Genomic DNA, 24,526 nt, shown 5'->3' with positions numbered 1-24,526 from the left:
TCAAAAGCAAAAATAATGCAGCAGGAATAAAATTTAAATAACATAGTGTTTACATTCAACTAGCTCTCTGCAAGCTGAATCTGACATTTTATACTGTATTTTTGAATGGCTTAAATATTGAAGACTATTTCTAAACAATTTGCGAGGTCAGATTAGACCTATGTATGCCAAATAAAACCAATACACAGTGATAGGAGCCGCAGCCCATGCACAAAATTTATTGTGTGCTACCGTTTATAAAATACTTCGGAACATGCATAAAATTTCCAACTTAGGGGTATGTACAGATTGTAGTTTATGGCAAACAAACAAACAAAAAAAAAAAAAAAAAAAAAAAAAAAAAAGAGATGAACTCTAGTGACACATAAGTTTCAAGTTGTGTTCCAGGGGATGAGAAGGACATGTAGCAAATGTCAAAATATATAACAAAGTACACTGGCAATCAGTACAGTCCATTATTTGTGAACAAATTAGCACAGGGCTTCAATTTTTATTTTAACCAAGCAGTCCTGTAGATACCAAAATACATGCAGTCTCAAGTTTACACTTTCACTAATGCCTTAGCAGTTGAACAGAGCAATTGCTTACGCGCTGCTTTGCTTAAACAAAAAATATGTCTGATACAGGTTCAGTTTCCTTTACAGATTTAAAAATAATAAAAAGCTTGCAGCTATTCAGCCCAGTGATTATTAGCTATTTATGCAACCGTAATACTCACAATAAACTAAAAGTGCCCATAACATCTAGGTAACCTATAGATGTACATCATAGGTCTATATATTAAATATTTGCAAAATGAAAACATGCATACACAAAATACAATGCCAAGCTTTACAGACTTGATATGAATCAAAATTTACTTAAACAATGTACAAAGTTCAATTAAAAGTACCTTAAAATTAACACTTCCATATTTTTCTTACTTTTAAAATTAGTATATATAATTTTTTTTTTTAATTCAAGGTGGGGAAAAGTCTTGAAAAAGCTGGGCAAAAAAGTTTCTAAATTAAATATTTTTTTTAAATCTGTGTTCAAGTAATAAACATTCCTACATAGAAATCTTCTGATAAGCTGTAACTAAAAAATACAGGGAATACAATATAGAATTAGCAACATCTAAAGGAGTAAACCTGAGGTCAGCATTTTACAGAATGACCAACTGAAATGTTTTGGCATTTTTTCTGTTATTTAAAATACAGTTTTTGCAGCCTCAGATATTTTAAGACCATTCTAATCTATAATTTTAAAGACATATCATGAAACCAACGTCCATTAATAAATAGTTAGCTCTTAGGGTTGTATCTGAAAGTCTGATTTAAAAAAACAAACAAACAAACTACCTCTACTGAAAGAAAAATCCCATTTGTAAACTTAAAAGTGTTGACAACATAAGCATAAGATGCTAGTCTAGGTGTGCTTTAGTGAGAACAGTCCAATCCTTTCCCCAGATCTCTTCTGAAGCTGCAGCAGCCAGTGATGGACTTTGTGTGAAAGGGTGAGGCACACACTCCCAGGAGGTTGGGTCACCGTGTAAGAGAGGGGCTGTTGTCTCAAAAGCATGATGGTCTCTCTTCAGTGGGATCATGTCAGATGGTTTTCCATCTCGTGTTAAGTAGTCACTTCAAGTGATCCCCCTATTTCATTTGTTGTCACATCAAAAAGCAGTTATCTAGGAATTCTCAGGCAGGACATGAGTGAGTAAACCAGAAGTTGATGTGGTCACTGTGCATTGTTGTTGCCAGTTCCATTGTTTCCATTGGCATTTGCTGTGTTTATAGTATTAATACCATCTTGCTGAAGAGCATCTTTTCTTGGTGGCATTCTCTCATTGATCCTATCCAAACCTTTTGCTTCTTCAAAACTGCAGATTTTATGTTGCGGAGAGAATCCTCGTATTGCTTAACAAAATGCAAATTTGATATGTCAGTAATGGAAAAATAAGTTGAAAGCATATACTTTTTCTAACAAATGATGTTTAAAATAAGATAAAAAATCAGCCAAAGAAACTTATGGCCCTGCAACTGTATTGCTAAAAGATTCTCTAACCTGCTTTCCTGAAATGTTCATAGCAATCATGGTTTCAGTTCATTACAAAAAGAACAAAGTATGGCAAATATTCTGCAAATAGGAATCAAGGGGTTTAAGCCCACTTGATTGCTTCTGCATGTTCCTGGTGGGGCCAACTATCACCGCTGTGCTTTTGCTGCCCAGCTCATCAGGCTAATCTTAACATTCCCCTTCTCTTCAGGGCAATGTCAGTAAGATCTAAGCAGCACAGCAAGTGCAGTGGAGGCAAAGCAGCAAAGGGTTACAAAAAGTAGTGGCAGATTGACATCCTGCACACGCACCAATGGCCTGATCCTGCAGTTTTCATGCAGGCAAAACTGCAGGATGTGGTTCACACTGTGCTAATCATGTGGATGATGGAAATGGACACAACCGCAATCACCAAGTTAGCACTGTGCTTCAAGAATGGTATCATTTAAATACAGATGTATTTAAAGTAAGTACAGAAAATAGGTATTATTTTGCTACTGATTATTTTGATGAATGAGGTCTGTAGTCGAATTTACACCTGAAAATGGCTGACCACATAATAAGACTGAAGTCTTTGGGACGAAATAATTCTTTGGAGATTTAAGTACATCTTTCCACTCACAACAACAGGACCTCTTGCAGGTGTGTGTGAGAACAGAATATGGCACTTGTTTATATTTTTGGAGATCTGACTTCCTTAATTAAAAAAACAAAGAATAGAGTCATTAAATGGTGCTTTGTAACTAATCTGAAAAACCCCAAAGGCAGCTCTATCAATGGCTATGCTGTTTGTCATTCACTTCATTGAATTCTGAGCAAGAAGAAATTAAAGTCTCTCTAGAAAGAAACAATCTGAAGTTGAATACTCTGAACCAAACAATTTGATGGCATTTTGCTCAATACCACTAACAGAGGATGTATATACAAATTATTTAGCACAGAAGCACTAATAATCCATTGAATCCATTGAATTTGTCTCATACTAGAAATAAATTTGATCAATATATTATATTCAAAATATATAGAAAAAAAGTTATGTCTTGCACTACCAGATATCACAGAAAGTTAAAAAAAAAGTTCAAAGCCATTAAATATATTTTAAGAGAAAAGGCATGCATAAACAACCCTCCTTCCACATATAACACTCCCTCCCCACAATCAAACAAAACCTTCAGTTGAATGCAGAAAAAAAACACTAAACACTTCTATTTTTAAGAACTTCAAGACAACATCACGTCACAACATGCTATTATACAAAAACCTACAGCATACTCTGTAAAAAAAACCCCAAAACCAAAAGACCAAAAACTCCCAAGAATTTCCCTAAAATATTAAAGATAATCATCATCCTAACACCAGAAATGAATGTTACATGTAAAATAGATGAATCAATGCAGTTGATTCATCTCTGCTTGTGCAAGTTGAAAATAAAACACACCCACACAGAGTACTTTTGAATTCCCTCCCAGACACCACAGATCTCTGCCAAGGGCAAAGACTCTGATCATACCTTTTTCAGCCTCAATTGCCTCTACAGTGGCTGTACAGAAGTGAGCAGATGCATGCAAAATGAATGAGAAAGATGAAGAGTGTAATATCGCATAGCAGAAAAGGCAATGATCAATTTAATATAGTATGCTACGCCAGATTAGATTACAATTAGTTAAAATGACAATTAAATTTTTGGGAGATTGTTTTTAACTATAAGTTAAACTTTTCCTAAATTTAAACTAAGAGAGTTTATCAACTAAAAGCCTGTCAAAGTAACACTAATGAACTGATGTTGTTCTCTATACATTTCTGTAACTTTTTGTTGTGATTTTTGTTTTTTGGTTTTTTTTTTTAAGATAGCAACAGAAAGCTTCAACTGATGCTAAACTTGTGGTATGGTTTAAAAAAACACTAAAAATCTATTTGAGGCAATTTCTGAAGACTAAAATGCATTAGTGAGCTTCATTAAATTACCAGGAAGGACACTATGAAAATAACACTACCAGCATTTTAATAATAATAAAAAATTATTTTTCTCTTTAGCTCCTTGACGTTTAACTGGTACTTCAATTTCTCACAACATTTTAAGCTAAAATGGGCATCTCTGAGAACTAAATTGTGAAATTTAAGCCAAAGAAGACAAATCTAAAAAGTCATATTTACAAAGTCTTGTAAATTGTTTAGCTGAATCAACAACAAAGTCTACAGCAGGAAGAGGTCTGGATTTAACACAGTCTTAGTGGGTGAACTAATGTGAATATGAAGAACATTTATCTCACTAGCTGTCCTTCTAACTAAATAACTATGACAACTGCTTTGATTTCTTATGCGTAAGAAATATAGTTCCTTATATTTTTTAGCTCTAGCTGCCTAAGCTTTAACGTAAGGTTATTATTATTACAACCTGAACTGTAGCTAAGTCAATCATGGTAACAAATTTGTACCTCCTCCACTATTTGCCATGCCTCTAATACGAAAATTTCAGAAATATTGAAAAAAGTAGCTTACATGGTGGTAAACCTACTTGTGTAGTGCCTCATACATACTGTTAACAACAAAAATCATGGCACAATATTCAAACAAGTGCTGGGGAAAATAGCTCTATAAGAAAATAGGGCATTAGATGAGAATAGAATTATTTAAAAAGATTTAAGTTTATTACTTCTTATTTCCTATCCAACAAAACCAATCACCTACACTATGCCTGCACTGTTATGTATGAATTTCCTACACTGTGTTTTAAGCTCACTGTTGCATAAGATTCTAATTTTCACTGAGATAGTCTAAAAAAATTGGATACTTGCATTAAGTATCCAATAAATACTATTTTATTTAATGAAATTTTAATAAAATTTTATTTCATGAATATTATTCATAAAATAATATTAAATACTTAAGAAAAATGCAGCAATTTGAATTTCATATACTGCACTTTCCATGGAACAAAAAAATGAAAAAAATGTTAAGACAATTCTGCAATTAAGTTTACAGAGACAAGGGCAATTCCAGAACCATATCAAAAAGCCACTTGAATGGATGATTATTTATGTTTACCTTAAGGGAAAGAAACTTTCTCTGCTTCTAAAAATCAATTACCTTAAAAATTGTTTTAGAAAGTCATCAAATACATACTTTCAAAATATAATTAATTTGCCATACAAATAGGAAACTATGTAAAAAAACCACCTCTTTCCACCATTTCCTGTTACCTGTGGAGTCTTTGTTTTCAATCTTTTCCTGAAAAGATCATGAATACTGATTTATCTCTGCAATTTATGTAGCTTGGTCATAAATACAAATTTCAAAATTTACTCCTAGTTTACACTACTTGTAGTACTACTATTCCAAAAAGACCGTGGAATATTCATCACAGTTAAGGAGAAGACAATTTTCAACTTGGCATAAAAGAACAAACTGACTGGAAAATACAAACACTTAAAAAACCTGTAGAGACTCAATTTGGAAAATAATTTTGTTGAATTCTCTTTTGCGGGTATATCTAAATTAAACCTTTATTCTTTGTAGACTTTGATAAACCTCCAATAAATACTGAGTCATATTAACAGGTAATTCAGATATTTTGCTCTGAAAATTCTCAATTGACAGCTGATTTCAAGCAACAGGTCTCAATGGCACTTCCATCCTTAATTTCACCTCTCTCCTCTTGACCTAATGGATCGATGTGATAGAAAATCCTTGTCAATTTTCAACATAAATACAAAAAACAACCTTAACTGCTTTCTGACTAATAGCAGGGGCAGTAGTTCAACTGATGCCCATGGAAGTAGTTAAAATTTTTAATTTAGACTTGTGTTTAGTATGTTACTGAATAAAGCTCTAGGTGTTTGGTCAGTTTTTAGCAGATGTTGGCTCAATTTGGAAGCTAATTTTCTTGATTAATTCACAAAATATGTCACTAGGAAATGTTATTTTACATAACAGTTCTTAATATGATTTTTATTATTTCAGCTACTATAAGGCAAGCAACAAAAATAATAAAAACCAAATTTACGTTAAAAAGAATTTAGAAATATACAACGACCATGATTTCCCAAGGTCTTTTTTTATCCTAACAACATTAAAGCTATTCAAAAGTAAGCTATGATTCATTTTTAAAAAATATATCCAGATATTAATGAAAAGGAAAAAAAACCCATACACTGACATCTCCCATAGGATGTAGGCTTGCATTTTTCTCCAGAATTATGCTTTTGAACTGAGTTGTCTTTGTTTAAGCCCTTCACTGTGGTCTGCATTTGCCATTCCCCTCATGCTGCAGTGAGGATGTGGCCCGGGGGGGGGGGGGGAGGAGGAGGAGGAGGAGGGAGGAGGAGGAGGAGGAGGGCTCACAAACACAGCAGCTGGGCTCAACAAAATCCAGACAGAACAGTGGCATTTGCTAAGATCCAGTATGGAAAACGTTAATGACATTAAGAGCTATAATAGGTATATATGCAAAAATTGCATATGTGTGTATATCTATTTGCCCTGATAAAATAATTTCAGCCCACCTTTCTAGAGAAATGTAGATATACACTCCAATTTCTTATAACTTTCAAAGCTGCTTATAGATTTGGCAGCAACCAGTGTGCCATTTAAAAATGAGCATTTGGAAGACTAAAACCTAGGGCATACTGGTCAGTTCTGTGTATTTTTAAGCCAATAAACAACAGAATAAAAAAATTACTTCAATTAATATTACGTCCTTTTATTTTTGCAAGCCTAGACTAGTTTAAATTATTGATAATATACTGATCAATATAGTACAAAATACTTCAAAGAGTAATTAAATATTCATAGTAAGAATCCTACTATACTACCAGTGACCATATTTTTGTCAAGAATGTAAATTCTCTGATACTACAATGGTTTAGAAAATGGTCAGTTAGTGAAGTTTTATTTAATTTTACTTTACTTCTACCTTTGCAATTGAGCATTATAATTTGAAAACTACTCTTTTAAGACTGAAACAGTAACATGCTTATTAGTAAAAGGAAGTTACTTCCGTTTAAGAACTAACAATTGGCATGATTTTTTTGAACAGTCAACATAACTAAAACAAATGAGGTATATTAATGCAGTGCATCAGGGAATATTGCCATCAAAAATTTTAGTCAAGAAAAAACCCACACCCACAAAAAAACCAGAATGGATTTTGCATATTTTCCAAATGTCCCACATTTTCAGTAATGGTAGAAAGTCATATGCTTTATGTAAAAAAGATTTTCTAGTCAGTTTGATCCTCTCTGGTATTTGTAATGCAACACAGATAAAAATCTGTTAAATGAGTGAGAGGAATGCAGACTCATTTTTTAAGCATAATAAAATTTCTTATTAAACAATGAAAGTTAAAGGTAGAACATACGCTTTTGGAATAGTTGAATGGATTAGGAAACATACACCATTTCTTGTTATAGACATTCACAAAACAATCACATACATACACTGGACATATAAACTTACTTGTAGACATTATATGTCCACTGAAAAATGATTTAAAATGTGACATTTGTGTTTCAAAGCTATAAAAAACAAGCTTTGATAGTTGAATAGAAAATGTAGTGAAAGGCTTTCAAAAAAACTACATAGAAAATATAAGGAATTCAAATAAACAGTCCAAATCATGAAATGAGAAAAGCAGCTACTCTTGGAAAATAGATTGTGTAAAAAGTGATATTCACACATCACAATCTTTCAATAGTTATAAAATTCAGTGTTCCCATGCTAAAGTTTTATACTTCCTAGTAAAGCCTGAAGGTGGCCAATATGTTAAGAGTGCTGCTGATATGAAGTCCAGTTTTCGACTGGTGTTTTTCAGTTATTCACCACTGTGAACAGAAAACGTGGACTTCATTCTTTTAATACACTTGGTACAAGCTCATAGCATCCTCCCTAATCCTACTTAATCATAATGGGCCTTGTGAAAAATATGATCCAATGATTCAACAAACTAAAAAAAAGAATAAAAACGATTTACAAAATATTCAATGAGCCAGATTACAGGTATATTGTATAGAGTTCTTTTTATTTTCATGCAAAAAATATATATATGCACACTTAATAACACCCTTTTATTTTGATTTATTTACAAGTTTTAAATTCAATCCCTTTATTCTCAACTGATTTTATAACAAATGATGGAATAGTTTTCAAGTACAGTATTGTTCAGAATGCACAGACAATGTGCAGCAGCAAATGCAGCAAACCTCAAAAACAAGGTGCTACAACATTGCTTCTACATCAAGAGACAGACAAGTGTCTGGGATAGTGGTTTAATTTTAACACTTATACAGACATACATCTATACCTAGAGAGAGACAGACAGATCTAAGAAAGCAGCTACATCTGCAGAGGAAGGAAACAGCATGTTACAAGGACAATTCAGGGAGGTCAATTATACATAGAACATTTGACAAACAACATAGAGAACAAACTTTGGCATTAATTACCAGGGTACAAAACGTAGCACATTCCAATCTGTCAATGGAGTGTAATATGGAACTATGCAGTCTGTAGCTGTTTGTTAATATTAATATCAACAAGTATTTGGCATTGTCAATGAAAATACTAACACGGCTATAAGAAAAACATTTTAATGGAGAGCACACAGGTAATGATGTAAAATTACACTGCCATTTTTGTATCTGTAATGATTAAATGCCTCAATACGAGATCTATAAGGTCACCCCACCTGAAAAACTGTAAACTAAGGAAGCTCAGAGTCTGAAAAACAGCCTGACACTGCTGAACTAATTGGCTTTTAGTTTTATACCCTGGTTAAGTATCCATTTCACATTGCCTGACTAACACATAACACTATGCTTGAATCAGCCACTAAGACAAGAACTGAAAAGCATAAGAAATTCCCTGCATGCATTATGTGTGGTGTTAGCAAAAGAGTGAGATGTGCCCCAGTCCATCTGAGGCACAGCAAGTTGCATAACATCATTACCACTTTGCAGGGTCTGTCGTCCTCCAGCCAACACTCCACTAGGTAACATTCCAGTGGGAGTCAAACCCTTGAGTGTCAGCACACTTTCACTCTCCTCCCTGTGGGAAAAAAAACAGTAACAAAACCTTAAATACCTGTGCATGAAAACTTGCATTGAAGTAAAATAATAGATGGGGAAAGGGAGAGCCTAGTTTTGCTGTGTTTTAGGCATGTCAAGACTGAATGTAAATTCAAATTCCAACAATTTAAAAGGCGAAAATAATTCTGTTCCATACCTGTCTTTCTTCTGCCTAGGAGTTATAATTCACATGCAGGTTCATTAGCTTTGAAATGAGCACTGAATGCCTCATGAGGTACTGAAAATATCTCACTACCATAAAACAAACCCTAATTTTGTTTTAAATGTCTCTGCTTTGGGAAATAACAACTTTAAAAAATCATCCCTATTGGAGCAATTATGTTCTGTGGAAAAACAGATATATTGGGTAAATAGGATGACAACATCTCTACATTTAAAGAGGATGGGGTATTTTTTAAATAGCTGAAAAGAAACAAACCAAAACTGGAAACAAAACCCCTCTACTCCTCAAGTTCCTGGTATGTCAGAAATTTTCAGAGTCAGTCCTGACATCCTCCATTACACCCTTGATTTCAGTCTATCTGGTACTGCCTTTCCAACACTCTTAGTTAACAGCTGGACAAACAGCATGTAAACTGAAGATCGTGTTCTTTAATTTCTTGAAACATGCTGAAAAAAAAACTTGAAAATATTCTTTAACCAAAAATTCCAACATCAACAGGGTGCACCAATATGCCAAACAAGATTCTGATGCACTGTGATCTCCCTGAAAAATATTCGGCATTCATTACCCTGAAACAGAGATGTTTACCTTGCACAGGGGTCTAGGAATGCAGAAATCATGCAAGTACCTGAGAACAGAGAAGACCCTTGCCATCTTGCCAATTGCACGAATTTTGTTTCTGATTATTTCTTTCCGTGCGGCAGCTGTACCTACTTTCAATAGAAATAAAAAAGAGTCTCAAGCTCATGAGTATTTAGAAGGTCATTTTTTAAAGTGCATCAAATTTAACACAACTGTTTAAGTTCAGTACTCTTCACAGGAGGTCAGTACCCAAACAATTAAGGGCACAGTGTTATCAAATTAGAGCTTCAGAATGCCAGTAAAACCACCATCACCTGTGTCCACAAAACACACACAAAAAAGTTTAGATTGATCAATGATTTCTGAACCTAGTAAACATCTGAACTACGACTACTACAGTGTAGTAACTATCATAACTCATTTGCCTAAATTTTATACTTGTACTGACGTGTATATCAAGATGTAGGCAAGCAACCCAATACAGAAGCCAAAGAGATACTAAAGCCACAAAAAATAAAGATTTTCTAATTATTACACAGCTATTCAAGAGAAAACAGTGGTGTCCTTGTTTTTATGTCAGCTACACAAAACACAACTCCATGAGAACTCCCCAGAAAATAAACAAGCAAAAAATTGCAGCGGTACCTTTCTTACCACTTAACTCTGTTCCACGTCATCTTAGGTTTGCATCATTTGCAGAAATTAAAAATACCAAAGATCTGGAGAAATACTGCACACTCCACAGGGCAGAGTGATACCACTCGTGACAGACAAAAGTGAAGATAAAACTCTGAAAGGAGGCTTGTGATTGGGAAGGAGAGCCACCTTTGCCTGCCTTGACATGAAAACGGAAGCACCTTTCTCCAACACTAAGTGTCGCTGGTTTGTTCCAATGTATAAAAGTGATCCTTCCCTTCCTCTTATTTTCCCTTTGCCAACCCCTCAATTTCATTAAAACAGTAGAGGCAGATGAGGAGGTACCAAAACCAAAATCCTTACTTCTCCTCAGCCATTGGGAAAGGAGGACATTAATCACACCAAGGTAACCCAGTCATACTGTGAATTGAACCACAGGGAACCAAGAGTGAACACGCTCAGACAGGTCTGTTAGGTATTCCAGAACTTCCATGTACGGTGTTGTTCAGTCTTGGGAGAAAAGTAAATGATAAGAAGTTGCCAACTAAATTGCAAGAATGTAGAAGAGAGGACCACAGAAGTGGGCAGAAGAGCCACGTGTTCAAAACTCACATACATGCATTCAAAAAAGGAGCTGTGAAAGAAGCTGTTTTCCATCCCTACTCATAGCATGGGGCTTCCCCCTGAGGGTTCAGACACAACAGCCACAGCTGCAAGGACACAAGGCCTTCTGTGACACAAGAGTGGGGAGACTTTCCACCCTGAACACCAAATAAAATAAAACACAGAAGATAAAGCATATAGGGGCAAACAACAACAACAACACCACACAAGACAGAAAAGGTGTAATGACAAATTAAAAACACAGGCAATAGACAACCTTGGTAAGAACACAATGGCAGAATCTTGGGGTATGACAAATACCTGCCAGTTCACATAAACAAAATGAAAAAGCCAGGGACTGCTGAGCAAAGGTTTTTTTTAGACAAAGTTACAATTTTAACAGACAGCAAACAAAAAAGTGACAGAACAGGTGGCAAAAGTGACAAAACAAGAAAAACTTGGAGTAGGATAGTATGAAACATTCAATTTTTACTGAAAACAATTTCCTTGAAATCTTAACTTTTAATTTTTAAAGTTCTAGAAATTTTTGCTTTCCCCTTTTAAACACAACTGAGTAGCCACTTGAGAATCTGGAATGAGAAGGAGAGTCTTTTAGAGTTTGAAAAGATCAGGGCTAAGGAGGAAATAAAATATTTCTCTAAGTTCCTCAATTTTCCTTCTACCCACACCAGTTTGCAGGCTTCACTGATGCCAAGCTGTAATGTGCCAACTGGAAAAACTTCAGGCTGTGCTAATTCCTGTGCTTTAAAATGAGAGAAGTTGCTCTGGGGTGTTTGGAATGTTTGAGGGGATTTTGTTTGCTTGTTGGGATTTTTCTTTTTAAAGATGATTTCTCATTGTCCTGGCCCTCCAGAAGCAACACAGCCAAGGCAAAAAAGCCGAATTCATTACTCCAGGCTGCAGCACTGCACTAATGGGGCCATTGAATCCTGGTTACTTAAAAGAATGACATCTGTTTGCAGAAGAATGTCTTGATTACACCCTAAATTATAGGCGATAACAAAGAACTTTCCCAATTCCGAATTTCCCATTCCCAATGCCTGCACAAGATACAAATTCTGAAACGCTGACATATTATGCCCCAAACATAACTTCTGGAAACATATCTATAATCTAATGCATTAGTAATAATCTAATGCATAAGTATTAGAAATATTCTCTGGAACCAACAAATTTATAGAGAGAAAAATAATTATTAGGCAAGTAGTAGCCAGAATAATATCTCTGTACAGAACTATCTACCCTGCGATTTCTGAAAAACAAGTGATGGACCATGAATTTAAGTTAGTAAGTAGGCTTCTTTTTACAATTTACATCTGGCCATCTTCAAAATAGCACAGAGAATCAAAAAGTACTTTTTTGACATCTCAGTTAAGAAGACAAAATGTACTACACAAACCAGATTTTGGAACATTTTATAAACACATTCCATGCACCACCTTAAAAAAACAGCCCATGAGGAAGGTATTAAAGAGCAAGACAGACAACTGAAAGCTCCCTACACATGCAGGACCAAAGATAAAATTTTAGAAGTACGTAAAAGAATGAAGTTCTACAAAAAAAGGAATGAAGAAAGGAGGAAAAAAATTCATGCACAGAAAGACAGATGTCTTGAAGTATGACTTCTGATAACAAAATACACAAGTCTTTATAAAATTCCTATTAAAATGGTTAATAATAATAAAATTCTACATAATAACTCTCAATAGAAAGGTATTTTCTTATTAATACTTTATACTGTCAGGTTCTGTGAAGTCATATTTCAAAACATTCCTACTCTGTCTGGTCTGTACCTTTTTTATTGCCATATATGAGTCGCTCTTCAGATGGAGAGTCCAGAAAAAAAGGAAGTGAACGATGGAGAAAAAGGTGAGTGAGACAAAAAAAAAAAAAGATATTTAACTTGGCAGTGGTAATAAAGAAGGAATGGAGAAGAAATGTGAAAAAAATAAAATGGAAAATTGCAACACTTGAAAATGCATTCATCAAACAAGAAGTGGAACTGTTGAGAATATTTAAAATTTGACAAATAACAAGTGAAAGCTTGAAAGTCAACAGTTAAAAAAAAAAATCCAACCACATAGAAAGATAAAGCATAGACAGTACCTAGGTGGCATAAGAGATGCATTAAGCAAAGAAATTTTTAAAGAAGACAGAAGAATAAAATAATTCAAATTAGGAAACTACAGACAGGGCATATGCAATCAACTGACAACTGCAACTACTATGGAAAACATAAATCCTAATGCCTCAGAATACCAGCTAACCCTGCTTGGTGCAAGTGCTTTATGTTCAGTTTAGTAGAGTTACTTGAATAAAAACCAGGAATTGACTGTTGGCAGGATCACTTTTGAGACCTCTTCCATGTTTTCACATTTCTGGCAATCATCTAAATAGCAGCAAAGCTGAAGTGGCTCGGAGCCAATGCACTCCAATGGAAAACACACAGCTGCTTAGCACAACACAATTTGAACACAATAGTTATCAAATGCTAAGAAAGGGGTTGTGTCTCTAATGTCTTTATAAATGATCCTTTCATGTTCTTTAAAGGCTGCTGAAAGTTTTTGTCCTCCTCTCCTATCAACAATTCACCAGACCAGTTGTTATTGGATGAAATGAAGCAAGTCTGAGAAATGTTTAGGTGTGACATTAAGCACTTCTGTAAAAAGCCCAACAAAACAAAGTGTGATATGCTAGGTCTTCAAGTCAAATGTTGCTTCCTAATCATCATGCTACAAACCTCTCTTAACAATCTACCGTATCACAGTTTAAGAGACAAGATGCTATAATTCATTACATGAACACATGTAATACAACGTACCTATATACAAGTCCTTTAAACTCAAACGCAGACTTAAACTTGCATTTCAGGCTTTATAGTGTTTTGCCATAAAAAATATTGTATCTAATGTTCTCCTGCATCAACTGTTATTGAAGGGCAATAATTAAGAAATTTAGTGTACTATAACACATTTATTCTAAACAGTAGCAAAATAAATTAGTATGTTTCAAATTTTAAGTGCCAAGATATTTGGAGAATTTCCCACTAAAAGTTTGTTTTATATTGAAATCAGATATGAGTACATGCAAAAAGCTTGTTTTAAATAAAAATCACATATGAAGATTTGCAAAGGTTACTATTACGGCTTCTTCATCACAAACACAAACGCAATTCCCTTTTCTGCCCCACCAAAACATTGTTTTCTACAGAAAAATTTGAAGGCAGTTTTGTTCAAAAGCCAGGCAATATTACACCAATCTAAGTTAACTGTTGTTTACAAGTTATTACCATTAGGAAAATTTACATATCTTAAAGTAAACCCTACCGTCAAATTGATCTTCTCCCTCTGTCATCAGCTCATCATCAGAGCAAATGCTCAAAACATTCACCAACATTTCTGTTACTGTATAGGAAAAAAATAAACCTTAATTCATTCTGTGTAGAATTTAAAATATTTCCATGCTCACAAGATACAGCTAGTCACAAGCAACTCTAGTGAATGAACTTCTCACACCACAGCCATTGCTCAATAACCTCATTTCAAAATAAGTGATTTTCTTGATGTGAGATGTCACAGAATTTAAAAAGCTCAGAAAAACAAGCAGCTATAAGTTATACAACTAAACACTAAACAAACAACACAAAGAACACTCCTCTCTTACAAGGAACTCCTTTAGGTAAGAAGACTTTTCTTGTAAATTAGTCATTTTACTTTAAAAGTCAAGTATTTGAACTAGTTTTTATGCAAACTGTACTTAAATGTGAAAAATTTTGACTGCTCAAATTCAGGCTTGAATTGAAAAGGCTATTCTACTTCTGACACCTGCAGGCATGTACCAGAAGTAGTCAAGCAGAAAAGTATTAGAACATAAATATGGGAGTTTGTTTTTTCAAACTCCCCTTAAATATATCAACATAGTGGATAAAAGCCTTTTGAGACGAGTTTTTTTATTATTTTTTGCCAGGAATATTTTTGTTCTGCCACTCAATCTTTCAGACATATATCAGATTCTCTCTTAAAATATATAAACCTTCCTCTACATAAGAGTATTCAGAAACCTACACAGAAGACAATTGGTTAAAAACCCTGTAAACTGCTGCCTACATTATTTAATGACTAAATCATACAACCCCTATGTTATCTGCTATGGTTGTATTCTTCATTCTTGGGGACAAAGTTACTCTCTTGTAAAAGAAAAACTCAACCAAATTATTATGATTTTGATCTGATAAATGCAGATCAGACAATATTGACATTAAATCCTTCACCAAAAGTGGAAGCAGGCATTTGTAGGAAGGCAAGGCTACCTACCAGGGCCATGACTCTAGCAGTCTGAAGCACTGAGCAGGGCAGTGAAACACTCAAACACTGTTAAATAAGCTGCTGGATGTTATTACCAGCAACACAACAAAAGCAAAATACACAGTATCAACCCTTTGCTGTTGAAAACAGTATCTACTGCATCATCAGGCAAGACAGATATATAAACAAAATCTTTCAAATGTCAAGTCCCTTCATTTAAACGTAAAAAAATTTGTTGAGTGGGTTAACCACAGTAAGAAGTGTCCAAACTATTTGCATTAAACTGCTTACTAAAGACAACATAAAAACCTAGGATTCTAGATTTGCTTATGTCCTTAAAAATATAACTGCAAGAAACCTAAAATTTATTTAAATTTATTTAAATTAATTTTATTTTAATTAAATTTAAACTAAATTAGAAAGAAATTTTCAAAGCAATGTAAAGAGCTCTCCAGATCCCTTTTTATGAAAAGAGCAGTTTCTGTCATGGAAGGATTTTAAACAGACCCAAATAGCCTCTAACCTCATTGCTTGTCAACTGAGGACTACTTGGGGCCCCAGTGTCCTAGATTCAGAGTTATCATCTCTAGAGGGAAAAGAAAAAAAAAAAAAAGGAGGATCTGTGCTAAATTATCTTTTTTACAAGAAAAATTATGACTGAAAAACTTATCTTTAGTGAAGGTCAATCTGTTATATCCATACAGGAAAGTTAACATTTTACACGAATATCTCAATATAAATTTACACCTAAACTACACAGGACTAATAACGTATATAACATAGCATTTTGTAGAATATGAACAATTTAAATATTAATTTCAAATGCAGTTCAAAGATACTACTTAACAATGCAGATGTACACCCTCAATGGAAATGATAATTTCTGTTAACATCTTAGCTATATTAGATGCAGTTCTAACTGCCTTGATTTAAACAAGAAAACAACACAAAAAGAATGCAATCCACCTTTCATTGGTAAATATATTTTAAAAAACAGAAGTCTCCCCAATATCAATCTGGGAGGAATAAGGATATTAGTTGATGCATAACATCTACTAACCTTTTTCTCCAACAAATGGCAAAGACCATGTGAAAACATCCATAAAATTTGGTAGCCAGTAAGGATGAGGAGAACAATTGAACTGACGAATATTCATCACATTGTTTTCATATTTTAATACAGCAGCTAAAATGAAATTCAGACATTTCAAAAAGAATGTTTAAAACTTGTGAGTACCACAAATGTAAAGTCAAAGGCATGGCTTAGGTCTATTTATACTGTAGACTAAATAATCCCAGAAGTATTCCAGTCTCTTTCTTTTACAGTATTTACAGACAGGTAACTAATGGAGCACTTTTGGATTTTTACTGTGTATGTTTCACTTTAAGGTACTGGGTACATGTCAGTATAGGTCTGTATTATCCTATTTTAGGTCTAAAAATCAACAAAGATTTTTATAAGTCCTGAAAAGATATAATTTCAGTAACTTTAACAAAGCTAACTCAGAACAGAAGTATATTCAGAATATGCAAACTCAGGTTTTATTCTTCCTAAGTGTCTTCCCATGCTATAAGCCTGGAGTAAAACCACAGACATCTAGAAGATGAAGGAAAAGAGAAAACAAAGAAAAAAGCCAGAAAAACAGAAGCATTCTAAAGCTAAACAAGCAGTTGACTACATTTTTCTATACATACACTTTCATCAGACTGGGAATAGCTCATGTGAAAAAGGGTTCTATGAACACAGTATCCATAGAGATAGTAAAAAAATTTTAAAAGCCAGTTGAAGATATTTTTACTTCCCCCTTACTTCGCAATCAGTGGAAGTAACAACAGCTCATCTTTTCTTGTGTACAGTTATTCACCTACAGAAGTGGCATGGGCTGGGGGTGGTTCTTTATAGGTGGGTGGAAGAAAATGCATTTAACAGAAAAAAGGTGCTGGTTTCAAAGGAATACTATTTGAAAATTTGGAGATCATTCGTTCATCACATATTTGAAATGCCTTCCTTTAACATCGTACTTGAATTTCAGCAGGCTTTATCTCTTATTTCCTTTAATTTAATTCTCATCTATGAATAATACTAATTCACAGCTAAGGTTTCTCTATAATTCTGACTTGTAAATCTTTCTCCACACTATTAAACATGCTTCTCCTGTTCAACCCTACCTCAGCAGAGGATGGAAAAAAATTGATTTCTTGTTTTATACCCCCTTCTTTAATATTTCCAATGGTGATCAGTATTTTGATCAATACTTGCTCTTTCTTGATTTCCCATATGTGGCCATTATGGGCATCATAATCACAATTAGGACACTCAGATGCCATAACACACAATGCAAACCACCTTCCTTGCCCACTAAAGACAATCAGAGGAGCGAAAACTCATAGCACAGGGAAACCTTGCCTGACTGGACAATATCAGTAGATTTAATCACAAATACTAAAAAGCAACAGCTTTCTCAATGGAAACCTCTGACCACACTTACACTTCAAGGTACTCCTCTTACAGGAGGTTGCCATTTATGGTTCTTCTTTATAACTTTCATTAATAGATTTTTTTGTCCTTTAGTTTCTTAACTGGCAAAAAAGCTGTTGATATTAGATTATCTAGTTAGACAATTTTATTTTATTATAACATACGATTATTAATAACAAGTTCTTACCTTTATTATTGTAGACATCCAGGTAATTAGGTGCTGAAAAAATTGTTATTAAAGATGGGAACCCTGTAGTTTGACTTTTCCTGTACATTCTGTAACTGCAAAACCAAACATATTATATTACATCTTACAGAAAATAAACAATTAATTTTTATTTCACATTGTGACTATTTCCTTGAAAGATACAAAGTACTCACCCTGCATCTTGTGCTTCATGTGCTCTAATGATTGACAACAAATTATTATTTTGCAAAAATTCACAAACTGCTGGATAGCTGTGAAATGAAAACAATTATGAGTAAAATATGTTCTCTTAAAATATTCAGGAGTCAGTACTAAAACACCCAACTAGATCATAGCATACTCTCACCTATAAAAGTATGAGCATCCTCTGACTGTATTATGACTGAAATGCTCTGGTGAATTTTCATTTCCAAAATCTTCTGAAGGATCCGACCACAATAAGTCACACATTGGTCCAAATGCTGGAGGCTCTTTGAATCTATCTAACTGTTTTGAAAGAAAAGGCAACAGCACAAATATTCTTTAAATATTAAATTATTAGGTTTTACACATTTGTTAACCTACATATCCATCAATACCAAGAACTTTTAGAATAAATCCCAACCATATCAAAGAGAAGTAGTTTCTGTATAGTTTTTCCTCTCCTCCTCATGAAATAAGGCACAGGCATGCCAAAAGAACCAAACCTGTTAAGAGCAATAAGATTTATTAGTTGTAAAAAGAAGGGAGATAACTTCCAGACTGATGGATATGTGTAATACAAGGTCAAGATACAAACAAGGAACAAAATGGTCCTTTTTCATGCACATGCCACATCTACCAATCTGGAAACACTACTAGGAATTAGAAAAGAGAAACAGTACAGAAAACAGGAATTATAAAAGAAAAGCATGAATAATTAGCACCAACTAGAAGAGACTAAATATATATTATGAAACAACCCTAAAAATCCAAACCAACAAAAGAAAAAAAAAAAAACCACCCTGAAACACCCGTCTCCATAATGGATCATTTAACAATGTAATGAAGATGCGACTGGCCCAGCTGTCTAAGATTTTTTCCATACAAGCTTTATTTTTCAGCTGTATCCCTGATGTAATGGGCCATAAGAATTTTGGGAGATGTCTGCATTTTCTATCTTGTTGCTTCTTTACCGATTTTCACTTGAAAGACCTATTTTAGCAGCCTGCAACTTTCCTAGTAACCACAGTCAAAAGTGCAGAAGTTAAGGAGTTAAGTGCATTTGTTAACGCAAAAGGAAAATACCCTGCTTAAGTAAGTTACAGGCAATCAATCTCTGATGTCCCAGAAATGAAAGTAGATATCCCAGGTTCAATGTAAAGTTTATTTGGTCTTTATGTAGCTGGAGTTTGTTCACAAGATGATTTTATCCAAGAAATGTAGGAACGGTTCTTTGATGGACAGTGCATTTATCTCACTTCACTTCCCATACCAAAGAAGATGACTTTGATGGTACTAGAGAACACTTAACTCTTCATGACAGGCTTGAAGGGAGGTTTGGTGAGCACCTGGTGAATTTGAGTCTAACGCTCCATAGGAATCCATTCAAATATGGAACCAGCAGTAGTGCCAAGCTCTCTCATGCCCTGGAAAATCAGAGCTCCCGAGGCTGCCACCTGTAACATAAGTGGAGAGGTCCAGATCTTTACAGATTCCTGCCAGATAATGGTAAGGCAGGTATTAACTGAAGTTGTTGTTGGAATTTATTCAATCTTAAAAATCCTGTGGTTTAACATTTCCCACACTGGATGATAAACCTGGTATGGAGTATTTCTTCCAGATTGAAGAAGTCAGTCCATCAACTTCTGTAAGTACCTGAATTTCTGTAGATTAAACCATCAAGTTTTTAAACCTCCAGCAATAAATTTGGGTCCAGAAGCTAACAGAGGCATTCAGACAAGGAAGTTTCAACTGTTTGCTGATTGATGTTTCCTGTAATACAGAAGGCTGAAAGTCTAGAAAACATTTCTAAAATTTTTTCTTTACTCTTCAAGGATTTTCCTTATGACTTTAGCCAAATAGAGACATTATAAATATAAGTTTTGGCTGCCTGAAATAAACACACCTCTCTCCCAAACTAATTTTTCATAGCTAAACTAAACTAAACAATAACTAACTAAAACAATAATGCAGCTATTTCCTGAAGTAAGATCAGTTTGTAAAAAACAAATATACTTACATACACTTATACATATACTACATATACTTACATACACACCAAATCAGTTTCTTCTTCACTAGACAGTCTACTAACTGGCACGGTTCTCAAGATATCTCAAAATTTAAGGAAATGTCACTTCAAGCTACTCAACCCAGACTGCATATATCAAATCAGAATTATCAATTTAAGAGTTTATCCATTATTGGCACAGCAAGAAAGTTAAAGGACACGAGTAAATTCAAAATACTTGTTACTGATTTAACTATTTTTGAATGTGCTTTGACTATAGCGAAACAGAATCTCAATACGAACCGGCTCAACATTTTTCTAAATATGATTTAAGGTAACTGAGAAAGACAATTTTCAAGAGTAAGAATCAATATGCCTCCTGTTGAAACAAAACTAGGTAGTATATTTTTAAAATACATTAATAAAATTTTTAATATATAAATATATATTTAAAATATGGTTTTTGTAAAACATTTAAATCTAAATTATTTTCTAGGTACTATGCAGTCAGGACAACTAAAGTGACATGCATTATACCTCCACATGGATGTTCCAATTCAGAAGTACCAAAACCTGAGAGACAGATTAAGGTACAGCAAATTAAAACAATTTTACTTTAGAGGCAAAAGACCTTCACAGAAGTTTCATACACAGACACCAGTTTTAATTAATCTGTCCTAATTTTCTTGAGAACTATCACCTAATAAAGCCTAAAGAACAACACGAAGGCCAGTGAAGAGTGGCAGTTATCTTACTTATTACTGAACAAAAGGAAATTTCAGCAGGCCACAGAAAGGAAGCAAGGTATTACAAAGACAGATTGCCAGTTCTGCTGCCATATACTTCAAGGCAATTTGGTGACCAAGTCTTAGTATCACCAAAAGCTAAACAAAAGAGGGACCACCTGTTGTAAATGAGGAAAAAATTTCTTTGTCTCTTTTTTAGTGTCCCCATAATCTTACCTGGATACTTCCTTCTTTCTAAAATGCTAGGTTTAAAAATCACAATTCCTGGCATTTTGTTTCAGGAGAAGTCTTGGCAGTGTAAATGAAGTCAACTAAAGATCATCTCTAAGTTGATGGACATGTGTCTGAAAGAGACACTCTTTACCAAGACAATCAGAACATTTGTGGAACTGTTATTAGTAAAATCAAAATCAGACTACTGCAAGATTCACAAACTTCCATTTTGGCAGAAATATGAAGTACCTAGAACAACCTTTCCAGTTAGGATTCACTGTCATGCCTAGAATGATAGCTGTCCTCTTCTGGAAGTAAATTTATGACAGCAAAAATAATAATTTAAATTGTATAGTTTAATCACATTCCTGCATGTCAATACTGATGAAAGACTTCATCCAGAAGAAATTGCACCTTGCACAGAATTGTTCTTTTTTTTTCTTAGGTGATTCCTGCACTATTTATAGAGCTGTGATTTCCCTTTTATGCCAGATAATTATGTCCCTGCAGCAAAGACCTCTCCTTAGTAAGAACTTCTGTTAATAAACCAGAAGGCCTGGAATATTATACAATTGTCTTGATTGCTTACAGAAGTAATTTCACACACCACACTTGTACGCCAAGTATATGATTTTTCCCTAGATATAAAATAAGCCTTTCACATCACTCATTTAATTTGAATACATTTAAAATATCAGTGTGTGTCAGACTCTAATGCAGCTATTGAAGCCGCTGCCAATCCACAACTAGCGCCTTTTTCAGGTTACAATATGATTCTTTAAAAACAGAAAAGGCTCAAGGAACAGTTCTATTAACACTGCCTTACATTTATAAATGTGTTTTTCATCAGAACAAAATACAATGCAGATTTTCATATATGCATATAAACATTTCACCCTAATGTAGCCTGTAACATTACAAAAGCACATCTGAAAGTACAGGCCAGGACAAGAGATTACCTTTCAGTTAAATTTACTTGACACTTTGAAACCTGATTAACTGCAAGACTGAGACTAACAGGAAAATGAATCACAATCCTGTTATGACAGTGGTTTTCCAAAGTGTTTTTCCAGAATATGTTTTCTTTACATTCCTTTCCAAAAAGCTTTGGCCATGCTTCTTTTCATCTGTATAATGAAAGGCGTTAAGGCTTTGTGAGAATGGCACTGTTTAGTCTCTTAGCTTTCTTACTTCCCTTTCTCTGCACAATGCATTTGGATTTCTGTAACATTAGTATTTGCTTTGACAATGCAATGTGCCTCAGTACATTTTCCCACTTACACTGATCTTGTAAATATACTTCCTCTCTGTTTCTACCATTTTCTTCTCCTCTTATATCACTCTGCTTGGCAGTGTAATATCTGTAAGTGAAATAAACTGACACTTGAGGCTCTGAAATGGTCAAAAAATCTCTAGTGAATAAATACAGTGAATTAAAATTTGAGATTCAACTACACTGCCTATAAATTTAAGGAGAGGTAAAAAAGAAAAATGAAACACAAATAAAGGTGAAAATTCTAAGAAAATGAGAAATTTAATTAACGATGATAAAAGGACAAAATAGGCTGCAATACATACTTATATATACTATAAAAGCAATTTAGAAGCATGCTTTTACTTTCTCTGTGCCATTGACATCTTTTTACAAACAGGTCCCCATGTATCTTCTTCCATGTGTGGATAAACCACGTTCTTTCTTCCATCCTTACCTATAATCCCAAAGCTTTCTTAGAACCACCAACATATATTTTAAGATGAAATAATCTACATTTTAGCTGTGCCTAATCATAACAGGAATGGTTTTGATTTCCAAGTGCAGCAGATGTCAGCTAAGTTAACTTCAACAAGTCTAAAGAAGTATGCAAAAAGGAAAGCAATGGCCTTTGAAAATTCCTATCTGATACAATCTCCACCTGACGAGTCATCCATGCAAGTAGAAACCACGTTATTAGAAACAGATACCTCATGTCATCACAATCTTCTGCCCTTTAAATTGCACACCACTATTTAGGGTTTCTATTGTATGATTTTAAAAAAACCTTTTAAATTCTTATTATTAATATACTCAGCACATTGAATACAGTGAGAAGTACTCCTCAACTGCTACTCAAATACCTACTAAATTTGCCATTTTAAATAGCAATCTGAATTTCTGTTAAATATTGCAATATCTCACTTTGTCAAAACTAAAACCCACATATTTAAGACAGTAAAAAATTTTCAAAGAAATTTGAGAATAACTGAAATAAAGTTAGATACAGTAAACAATTTTAAAACTACAATTAATTTCAACAAGTTTTCTCCTGGAAGCCATGAGAACACTAGCTCTTATCTTTTGATTGGATTTGAAACTCTTCACATGTACCACCTGTCTCAAAACACTATGTGGGGATTTTGAGGGGTCTTTCTTGTGTGTGTTTTGTAACAGTCCCAGCTATGCCAATGAAGCCTATGAATGGAAAATGCACTAGATAATCCATGAGATTTTAATTATGATACTGCTTAGCCTACATTTCAGTTCCTGATTTACACTTCAACAAGAGACAAGAACAGAAAATGTACTGACAACTTCATAAAGATGACTTTGTATAACATCATATAAATATCTCTATTTCTGCTTATTTTCAAATACACGAAATACTCACTCTCCTAATGTCATCTAGTGTATTAATTTCTGGTGAAAGTCCACCATGAACACAAAGAAATTGTTGATTTAAGAGAGCAGCAAGAGGGAGACAATCAAAAGCTTCCATACAAGCATCATAGACTCTTTCAGAGTACTTTATTTTACCTGCAAGAAAGAAAATAGAAATCATTAAAAAATCTGTAATATACGAAGTAATCTAGTGGATCATGGTTATAAGAACACATATCAAAGTGAATGCTTAAAAAAACCCAAAACAATGAGTATTTTGGGGTTTAAATGAGGTTTTCCAAACACTTCAACAGCAAGCATGTTTCTAAGACCTGTTTTCTTCCAGAACTATAAACCATTTCCACTTCTTCTGTTATCTCAAGTGTGAAGAAACTATTTTTGTTTAAAAAAAATTCTCTGAATTATTTAATATTTTATACAACTAGCATACTTCAGTATAAAATACTACTAAGAAATTTGTGAATTTACAGTGAAAAACTAGGAACTGATTATAGATTACATCATTTTTATCTACATCAAAGAAGGCTTTACCAGGCCAAATGATCCATTTATCACAGGATCAATACCTATACCAATCTTCAAATGGAGAGGTAGCTTACACCACC

At 34.0% G+C, this 24,526-nt stretch overlaps 1 protein-coding gene across 8 annotated transcripts in view; it reads right to left on the bottom strand.

The window, feature by feature from the left end:
• PPP3CB (protein phosphatase 3 catalytic subunit beta) overlaps window positions 1-24,526 on the bottom strand; it is a 47,771-nt gene that overhangs the window by 7,338 nt on the left and 15,907 nt on the right. Inside the window, exons 5-15 of one of the 8 annotated variants that reach the window (XM_014250264.2) lie at window positions 23,911-24,056; window positions 18,462-18,601; window positions 18,289-18,366; window positions 18,095-18,189; window positions 16,489-16,614; window positions 14,451-14,528; window positions 12,918-12,944; window positions 9,911-9,995; window positions 8,981-9,078; window positions 3,548-3,577; window positions 204-1,898 (exon numbers count right to left, since the gene is read on the bottom strand). In XM_014250264.2, the coding sequence (XP_014105739.1) occupies window positions 1,720-1,898; window positions 3,548-3,577; window positions 8,981-9,078; window positions 9,911-9,995; window positions 12,918-12,944; window positions 14,451-14,528; window positions 16,489-16,614; window positions 18,095-18,189; window positions 18,289-18,366; window positions 18,462-18,601; window positions 23,911-24,056 (1,082 nt within the window). In that variant the 3' untranslated portion in view covers window positions 204-1,719. Of the gene's footprint in view, window positions 1-203; window positions 1,899-3,547; window positions 3,578-8,980; window positions 9,079-9,910; window positions 9,996-12,917; window positions 12,945-14,450; window positions 14,529-16,488; window positions 16,615-18,094; window positions 18,190-18,288; window positions 18,367-18,461; window positions 18,602-23,910; window positions 24,057-24,526 lie in introns of those variants that run through there. The other 7 variants (XM_014250265.2, XM_014250267.2, XM_014250266.2 and 4 more) reach the window with 7 other exon arrangements.

Source organism: Pseudopodoces humilis, chromosome 9, assembly GCF_049639895.1.
Source record: "Pseudopodoces humilis isolate 2021_Gansu_Grassland_sample_001 chromosome 9, ASM4963989v1, whole genome shotgun sequence".
NCBI classification, from domain to species: Eukaryota; Metazoa; Chordata; class Aves; order Passeriformes; family Paridae; genus Pseudopodoces; species Pseudopodoces humilis.
This window is presented reverse-complemented; position numbering and strand designations above follow the sequence as displayed.